General features: G+C 46.0%; 1 protein-coding gene across 1 annotated transcript in view; it reads right to left on the bottom strand.

Annotated features, from left to right (window-relative positions):
* Window positions 1–9,778, bottom strand: part of T265_05838 (hypothetical protein) — a gene marked incomplete at both ends in the record, with an annotated part of 12,214 nt that extends 2,436 nt beyond the window's left edge. The window contains 8 exons of the mRNA XM_009170959.1: window positions 957–1,193; window positions 8,928–9,078; window positions 9,118–9,210; window positions 9,259–9,299; window positions 9,338–9,396; window positions 9,435–9,622; window positions 9,667–9,711; window positions 9,749–9,778. Of these exons, the coding sequence (XP_009169223.1) occupies window positions 957–1,193; window positions 8,928–9,078; window positions 9,118–9,210; window positions 9,259–9,299; window positions 9,338–9,396; window positions 9,435–9,622; window positions 9,667–9,711; window positions 9,749–9,778 (844 nt within the window). The remainder of the gene's footprint in view (window positions 1–956; window positions 1,194–8,927; window positions 9,079–9,117; window positions 9,211–9,258; window positions 9,300–9,337; window positions 9,397–9,434; window positions 9,623–9,666; window positions 9,712–9,748) is intronic.
* Between the last annotated feature and the right edge of the window lie 273 nt (window positions 9,779–10,051).

Here is a 10,051-nt window from a genome sequence, read left to right as displayed (position 1 = left end):
GAAGGTGCAAGGCGCATGCCAAATGATGGTATGATGGCGGTCAGTTTGTTCAACAGGGCTTGTACTTCGCTAAGGTCTTCAAGGATGAGGGCGATGTCATCTGCGTACTCCAAATCGACAAGGCTCTCGCCAGCAACAGTTTGAACACCGGAGTTTTGAAAACCGTCCAGTGTTCGCCTCATTATTTCATCGATGACGAAGTTGAACAAGAATGGGGAGAGTGGGCATCCTTGTCTGACACCACTTTTTGTAGGAAAGCTTTTGGAGAGCTCACCATACACCCTCACCCGCCCAGAAGTATGTGAATATAGAGATCGGATTATGTTTACAAACTTCTGGGGCATACCCTGTTGAGCAAGTGTAGTTAACAGAACTGATCGATCAACAGAATCGAACGCACTCTTGAAGTCAAGGAATACCAGGATTATGGGTCGTCTGTACATGTGGCGTTGCTCTAACACCTGACGGAGCGTGAAGATGTGGTCAACGCAGCCTCTACCCGGTCGAAATCCCGCTTGGAGGCTTCAGTATCCACATGGTACCTTTTATCGATTAGGTGAGCCCGCAACCGAAATGTTTATGCACCGCAGGAGACCTTTCGCCAGCCAGGATTGAATATGTCCAGACATTCGTTTACGCAATAGTCTGGTCGTCTCATCGATAAAACTGGCCGACTCTATTGACATCAATTGTGTGACGACTGGACTAACAAACTGTTTTCATTTTCCAAATCGTATGCCGTTATTTCATCCATCAGGTCAAGGATACTTCCTAGGGCCAACAGATCCAACAAGGATTTATACCGTTAAACGCCTATTAAGAGACCTGTTAACACAGCATAATGGTTGAAAAAAAGGCCGATTGCACCAAGACCAGAGAGAAGAACTCGGTCCACCTGGTCATACGTGGAACCCATCGCCTGAAGTGATGAGTGACAAAAAATCGAAAATACTCACCAAGGTATTCGAACTCTTCCTGTAAGGCCATGCCATTATGAGAAGCACACTCACGACATATCAGGGCGTATCGCTTATCTGGACCATCACCGACCAGCGCATCAACCAACCGATCGAACAAAGAGCGCTCCCGTGGCAGTATGGGGCGCAACAGACGTGGTTGCTTCTCCGCAGTTTGTTGTGCAGGCACTTGTGCACTTGCTTGCTCTGAGCCCTTCAGGTCCACGGAGGATGCAGCTGTAGATAGTTAAGAACGGTTTTAAAAGTGCATCGATCATGGTTTTTTAAAAGACAGCAGTGTAAATCGCATTACATGGGAGTGTTGGGTGAGCTCTGTCCAACTACATGCAAATGTCAGCCGAGTGACTTCGAGTCAGCTGACGTCAGCTGGCATAGCAAGTAGCGATTCTGGTGCGTTTAGTTGTTGTGCTCCAGAACAACGTTCACCGCCGCATGCCAACCCCTTTAAGGTTAAAGATGAGCCTGAAGAAGAAACTAATCCAGAATCTTAAGAAGATGCCAAGATGAACTGGAACCGATCCGACTGGAATTATGACACGGTAGCGGCAACCAATGTTATCCACTGCATACGGTCATTTGGACAAAAAACGAGGTCATAGACTGATACGATTCGGAAAAAAAACAGCACAGAACGTCATGACTAAAGGATGAATAAGACTACCCAAGAACAAAGCGTTTCAGATGAGGACGGAAAAGTTGACAAACATATCTTGCTCTATAAAACCTTTCTCCAGAAAGAAAAAGATTCAGTTGCTCAGCGAACAACTACCACCGCCCCAAACGAAAAAAAAACACATGAACAGTGGAACGGCGGGAACAATTAATTAAGCGGAAGAGATAAGCTTTCTAGGGAAAATGATTTGACCAGTGGGGTAATGGGACGCTCCGTATGCAGCCATTCACGCTGAGAAAACCATGGTAAAAGAAGGCTTGGGCTCTTGTTTGTGGATGTTCTCTTTTCGTAGGCACTGCGAATCCAGTCTTGGTTGACTGCGAAAGCATCTTATTCGAGCGGTCTGTCCTGACAATCAGCGAAACTACAAGACAACGTAGTTGTGGCAGTGCCAATGATAACAGTATTCCACAGTCTTTCTACACCAACATGTCCCCAAAGGCTCGCATGAGCCCCCTCAACGGAACGCCTTAATTTCATAGAAAAATCGTTCAGCTGTAGCCCCTTTCCGGTGCCTAGCTGCCATGCCACACGAAGGAAGCACGAGGGCTGGGATACTACCAGGTTGCCCAAGCCTAGACAGGGGAAGTCGGCAGGCAGAGGTCGGGTTCGAACCACGGACCCTCCGGTCAGCGAATTCGCGCTCTAACCACTTGGTCCATCTCGCCACTTGATTTCATACACGGACATTGTAAAATCCCTACTGAAGTATCCCAGGAAAGCCGGCGGAATAGTTCAGCATGGAAAAGTTGAAAATACCTACTTGAGCGGCTCCACAAGGATGTATAATTTTGGACGAGAAGCATCAAACACCACCAAACAATTCAGACTTTTTGACAGAACAGAAAGATGCGGGTCCGCTCACTGATAGCGCGTGAACTACTAACCAAAAAGCCTGGTTAGTATCCGCAACGGAATCGTGATTCACTGAACTGAAATCTCGAAACGTTCAATTCTCGTACAATGGTTACATGGATTCCATTTGTTACATCAATTGTCACCTTAAACAAGAGAAACACCCACACCCTAAACAAATCCAGTTCTCTCGTCCATAAAACAAAAACTAAGGGAGAGCCATCCAAATGAACGCGTCCTTAAACCGACCTCATCCAACTTAGTACTGCGTATCCTACACGCCCGATACTTGACCTGAACTTGACCTGAAACGAAAAAACAGACAGCCCCGGTCATCCGTACATACGCAGTCGATCGCAGCACACCCCCCTTGACGATGACTGTGATTCAAAACCACGACTTAGGACCCGATCGCCGGAAGCTAAAAATGACCCTGTGGACATCATCACGGTGGGCACTCATACGCACGAGCGTCGTTGGGATAGAAGGTCTAAGGAAACATTTAACTAGTTTGAAAAAACAACTATTTATGCATGGGTGGGATTTTTCAATAACTCTCGTCATAGTCCAGGCTTTCAGGAAACGGAGAATCAGTGTCCATTCAGAACAGATACGAAAAACAGTCCGAATGCATCTTGCTGCATCCACGATCACGTACGAATTCAGTCAACACAAGGGAGAGCAATCAAGCCCAGCAACACGCAGTTCTGACGACCCGATGTTGGTAAAATCGTTTAACTGTGGCACCCTTTTGCTATATGGCCACTATGGAAATCGAAGTCTGAGGAATGATACAGCGCCAGTCCACGGTGGTTTAGGACCATCCAGAACATGTTGGGTTAATTAAGGAGTCCGTGGGTAGTCCTAAGAAATGAGCGGAACGCACTGAACAGTTCCACATGCCATTGTTCCTGATTCATGAAACCTAGTCTTGCGAGTTCATAGGACTCGATCAGCTACACCACCCATCTTAGATGGCTGAGATGCGCATTGGTCCTCAACTGGGAGGTTATGATAGGAGATGCGGAGGCTGGCGACATTCCTTGAATTTCAATCACTAGACAATGCTCTGTGCACCGTCAGAACAGGAGGGCTTTTCGTATTGTGGGTAGTATGTAGCACATCCAGATAGATTAGCTGGAGTTTCTACAAGGGCGATGAACAGACCTGTACCGTCTTTTGGCTGAGGCTTTGAAAACGGAAAGGAATCTATCCCAATGAAACTCATCACTTACTCAAGACATTCGTCGATGATGGATGGTTAAGTAATTTTTTGCAAACTATAGATCGTCACTAATGTGATCGCATTATGATCACCGCAGATTACAACATCTCTTGGCGTATTCAAAGGCATGGACGAAAGGTTAACAGTTATCAACGACTCACTGACAGCATCCAGCCTAAAACAAGGTAGTATGGTTTTCATGAAGGAAACTACCCACAGGGTTGCTGAAAATTCTTCGACAGCCCACGACGAGTTTCGTCTTTCTTGAGGCTCATCAGGTGGGCGCAGTCCCAGAGCTTCCGTCAAACTTATGTTCTTCCTGAACCATAATTTGACCGTTTTCTAGAAATACACTCACTCGAGATATCGTTGTGTGCTTTCATAAGGGAAATTGCTCAGAGTGACGTAAGCGCATTTCTCGAAGGTAGTATGGTGTTTTCCGGATATCGAGGAACAGTAACGCAACTTGCACAGATACACGGATACACAACAGCGTTCAAAATTAGGAATTTCACATGATCGCTTTAGTCTCAAAAGAATCCTAGGGACATTGCCACACGAAGCGTCTAGTTAGGTTGGGTTGGGATGTAGTCGGACGTCTAGGAACAGTTAGGCATCTGATGGACGGCCAGGGAATGAGACCCGTTTCCGCAACGGTAAAGTGATTTGACGGCTCGAGGTCGGGTTTGTCAGTGGAATGCTTGATATATATTGTCTTATCTTCTAGTGAGCTGGTGACGAAATTCATAACGACGATCACGAGATCAACCCGGTACGTTTCACAGGACATATTTTTAAAGTATCTTTCCGCTTTTCACAACGTCCGCAGCATCTGCGAGTTGGGTACAAGATGATTTCCACTGAATTGCCGAGATGCAAGCTAGGTATGGTTTCTCAACCATTTCCTAGCTCTTAACTCAGAAGATCATGATGAAACCGTATAGCTTCAAGAAGAGGGAAACTGCAGTGACTGATACCCGTCTAATAATCGTTCAGCTGTAGCACCTTTCCGGTGCCTAGCTGCCATGCCACACGAAGGAGGCACGAGGGCTGGGATACTGCCAGGTTGCTCAAGCCTAGACAGGGGAAGTCGAGAGGCAGGGGTTGGGTTCGAACCTGGAGCCTTCCGGTCAGTCCACCTCGCGCCGATACCCGTCTAGGGCCTCGTGACGCAGAGTGAGCGGGCCATCAAACTCGCCAGTACCAAAAACCGTAATGCTTCTGGCTTCGTTAATGAACCTGCGCGTGACGACCCACATCATCTGCTTCACACGGTGTCTCGAATTTAGCTACAATCGGAAGGACCGATTCGCGCTGTGTTCTCGTGCACACTTGTCGGATACGGAATTTCGGGCTGCATCGGATGATAAACAGCCAACAGAAGACCACATGATGACAATTTTAGACCACCTGATCAAGTTATGATACGGAATGAACATTGGCGGGAAAGTCTGCCCAAATAAGTCGACCAGTAACGCCCTGTATACTACATCAAGACAGTTTATAAAGATTGAACTGCTAGTTACAGTAGTACGAGCAATGCACGCACAGAAGGCTTGCATACTGATCCTTATGAGGGAACCTTTCGAAGCATAGTTACTTCTTTAAAAAGTTCAATGGCCCAGATCCGATAATGTTGACAACAATGCAACTAACCTGTTGAATTACACAAACACGAGGATAGAGAGGGAGTCTTTGTGATGATTCGCTGAAAAAGTACCTACTCCTGTTGCATCACTTACGGTAGTCGACAGTTAAAAACACAATTTAATCATTCATTGAAAGCGATGCACCGCATACACACGACTGTTAATCGGTGTTGCGTTTAATGCGTGCTGCTTACAAATGTAAGCACATGTAGATCAATAATTTATGTACACGTATTTGAAAGTAAACTATCTCATGCTCGAAACAGTGAAGTGTTTGTACTTTAATTTGGAAAAGAAACAGCGTATATGGTTGCGTGAGGACAAATTAACCCTAGCTATTACTGTTATAAAAATGGCTACTTCTATTCACCATTCAAACTGCCCCTTAACTGGAACCATTATTTTTCTCAGCTATCTCATAGGTTCGATATGCACCCGTAATCCCAAGGAAACCTTGGACCCATTGAATCAACTTCTGCAAACGGCCTAAATGCTCGCCTGAGCCCCTGGCGTTACCATGTGTTGTGCGCGAACGTTTGTCGTCAAATAACGTCGAGTTGTCGTTTTCCCCGGGTATGCTGTCTCCACAGTCTTTAGATCAAATTTTAGAACGTCAATCGGCTAGACAACTTGGGCGGAAGCACCCGGAATTTGAAGTTCGCATCTGTTCAATGCGCAAAATCTCAAGAATTGACGGATCTTGGCTTGTGATTACGCGTGTCAACCAACCTGGTTTCCTAGAATACACCGAGTATTCTCGTCTTATTGTTTAACAGTCGAAAGAGGGATTCGATGAAAGCAGCCTGAAGTGGTCGAAAGCTCATTACTATAGAGGAGTTAAAGAATAGTTTGTCTATCTCCAGAAATACACGCATTTGCAAATCAATTCGGTTTTACCGAGAGACTCAATTGAATCTCTCGTTTATGATATTCTACAACTGAATGTGCTACACACAGGCCGCCTCATGCTTCAGTTGGCACGATATTCGAGATATCGCAGTATATTTTCATAAAAGAAGCTACTCACGAGGCTGCTGAAGAGTTTTCAGCAACCTTGTAGTAGTTTCCTTTATCAAAATAGTTTGGCTATATTTGCAGCCAGTTTGCTAAGTTATATCCAATGGGAGACCAACTGAAGAATAAACAATACGGAAGACTCTAGCTGGTCGCTTCAAACGTCGGTCTGACATCTCTCGTATGCAACACTGCAAAGCTTGTTGGTCGTACAGTAACCGTAGTTATATCAGTCGACTGCCTTATCCTAAATTAACTAGGGCAGATTAAATTACGGCCTCGAAATTTGGAACGACAGTCGTATCTCGGGGCTTGGTTGAATTTGGCGAGGTGTCTTCTGTGGGAATCTAAGGTGAGGTCGACTAGCCCGATAAATCCACGACTTGCATTCGATACTCGACATCAACTAATCATGGTAAAGTCCATTCGTGGAATCTACCGTCCGTGTTGGCCTTGTTGTAAAGTAACGGGAATAAGTTATGCTTGACAGTTAGTTAATAGAATTCCAACGCTACTGGCCTTATTTCGCTCGGTTCAGTAGGGGTGCATTTGCCGTGGTACAACAGACTAGCCAAATGGATCGACGCCTCCAATTATTAGGTTCTCATTAGTCCACCGAGTCCCAAAGACTATGAAAGGCACAGTTTTCAGGTCAGTTTTATCAAAATTGCGCCATCTTCGCTTTGAGCCTATTCACCAAATTCTGACGGCTTCGGGCGAGTTCAGGAAAAATCGATGAGACGTCTATTCGGGGTCAACTTCTGAACGGGGCGGGATGGCTCAAGTAGTTAGAGCACGAATTTACTGATTGGTGGGTGGTTCGAACGCGACATCTGCCTTCGACTTCCCCTGTCTAGGCTTGGGCAACCTGGCAGTATCCCAGCCCTAGTGCTTCCCTCGGGTGGCATGGCAGCTAGGCACCGGAAGGGTATTACAGCTGAACGATTTTTCCCAATTTCTAAATGCGGTCGTTCCCAGAATAAACAAGTCATCCCAAGAAGAAAACCAAGAAATTGCAAAGTCGCGCTGTCAAATCCAGAAAACCTCAGCCAAACGGGCGCTTTGACCACTACTGAGACCCATCTGGAGGGTTGTTGACTACGGACCACACACAGCCGAGTGGGCTCTAAAAATTTCATTCGAAAACCTACCTATGTAAATTTAAAGGCGAGAATACCTATGAATGGATGTCCGTTGTGCACCGAAAAAAATCGTTCACCTGTAACACCCCTCAGGTGCCTAGCTGCCATGCCACCCGAAGGAAGCACTAGGGCTGGGATACTGCCAGGTTGCCCAAGCCTAGACATGGGAAGTCGAGAGGCAGAGGTCGGATTCGAACCACCAACCCTACGGTCAGTAAATTCGTGCTCTAACCACCTGAACCACCTCGATTGTGCCATAACTTAGTCCTCATCACGCATTTGGGCTCTACCGGAGCCCTGGTACAGCCAACTAGTTTTAAAACAGTTTAAAAGTTTAAAAATTTTATATTCCTCACAAGGATACAATAAAAGCCATACATGACTTGGGCGTATCCCCGGTCACATTCTGAAGAGATTTCCGCTGACCAACCTAGTCCGACGGCAGCGATCGTGGCATCTTCCTACTACGGAACAACTGCGTGGCTTGATAGAGCATCACTTTCCACACAGCCCTTTAGGGTAGAAGTCACAAAACCACCACCCGCGGGGCTAGACTGACAAAGCAAAACTTGAGGGACATATATGAAGGGACGATGATTAAGACTGCAGTGCGCAACAACCTAATACGAACTCGTGAATTCAACGCCCCTTAGGTAGAACCAATCACAGCAAGACGAAAGGCTTATAGACAGACAGGAGAGTAACGTGAGAGGGATCAGCGTCCGTTAGGAAGGCAAACCACTGAGAAATCTTTACTGTTCTGGCTAGCACCGAGACCAATGCGTACCCTTTTCACCAAACAAGTTTGCCATTGAAGTTCGATGCAAACTCAGAACTGAGGGTTGAAAAGGCAAAATGTTCGACTCAGATTCACACACATTCTGTGTACGACGTAGCTATCTAGCAAGACGGGTGCTGGAAAGCAAAGCTCTAACTTTGCAAGCTACAGGAATATGCATCAGGGCACCAAAGATGGGAGGATGTTCTGAAAATCACTGTAATTGACAAACATCTCAAAAGAGTGATACCGATCGTTTGTTATGGTACTCTCTATGGTCCCTCTATGATGATGATGACTACTCTGGTGAAATCAGATTTACCAGAAGTTTCCAAAACTGCGACGGATCGTATACTGGTCTGAGAGTGGGATGAAGTTTGCGAATAATTGCGGCTAACAAACGCGTGTAAACTGTATGCGGTCACTCATCTTGTTGCCGAACTGACAACTGATAAAAAGCGACGTGCTTTTGCCAGTTCGACGAATGATGAAAGACTGTCAATGAAAGAATAAATAGTCAAAAAAGTATTCTATGCGTTATGTCCTTCCATACGAGTTAGTCACTGTGGAGTACAAGCCAGTTTAGGGGAAGATACAGTATAAAACCAATCTACCTTTTACATCAGCTCTCCTCAGAGGCGTCATTGGAGCATGGGACATGCTATCACCATCTGGTCCCCGTTGGTTCCGGTTGCGGACAACCGAAGTCCCCGTGTCCATGGGCTTGCGAACCGTTGCTGGTGTCTGTGGCTGGGGTGTGTGTTCCTGAAGGGTCGAAAACATACGGGGGGAAAAAGAACCTACCATGGCCGATAGTCTGGCGAACATGAGTGGATCGAAGCGTTTCAGAATTTGCTGTGCTTTGTTGAACTTCTCATTTTCCATTACCTCCTCCAACTACATGCGAATTAAGTTCGTTAGTCGGTGGATAAAGCGAGCGCTTACCATTCTTTGCTTTTCCTCCCGCAAAAGCTTCAGTCGTTCGTCTTTATGGAACAGAAATAGGATATAGGGAAGAAACTACCTGTTTTTGCAACCTGTCGAAAGAAAAACGTCCGGAACGCCCATCTGAGAAGACTAACACTGTAACACGATGTGACGTAATTCTAGAAACAACTTACAGCACAGGATAGATCAAGACAGAGGTCCACAGCATCAGCTTTCCAATCTGTGTGGACGGCCAAAAGTACCCGTAGACAACAATGAATCCGACCCCAAAGATGATGAATGAGTACAACAACAGACGGAAGACAAAACGCTTTTCCGAGTCAATATTGGAGCAGCGTTTAGATTCCAAGTTCAAAATCTCCTGTAACGGGAATGCACGAGTCTAAAAGAGTGCTACAAACTCACGTTCTCAAGCTCCTCCAGACGTTCCAGAACCGACTTCGGTGTGCGCTACAAAAGTTTATCCTGGTCAGTAAGATAAGAGTACCTTGAAAATACGAAGCAGAAAGGAAGCCATCGAGGGCCGCTGTTATGGTATTTTTACGGTAGGGAACCGGTGGTATTGCTGGACAGCGAAATTTCGGGGAAACGCCACATGGGGGAGGGGGCTGAAATGAACGGAAAAATAAAGAAGGCTCAATACGGATAAGATGGAACGTTCCCTTGACAATGAATAAGTTGTAATCATCGCTTTTGGATCATCCCATTTTTGTCGGAAACCATATGACCCGGTGTCAGTGCGTTCCCCATGCTCTACTGACGGTGAAATGATGGTTGTTTTTGCGTATAT

The sequence above is a fragment of the Opisthorchis viverrini genome, assembly GCF_000715545.1.
Source record: "Opisthorchis viverrini unplaced genomic scaffold opera_v5_117, whole genome shotgun sequence".
Classification (NCBI taxonomy): Eukaryota; Metazoa; Platyhelminthes; class Trematoda; order Opisthorchiida; family Opisthorchiidae; genus Opisthorchis; species Opisthorchis viverrini.
This window is presented reverse-complemented; position numbering and strand designations above follow the sequence as displayed.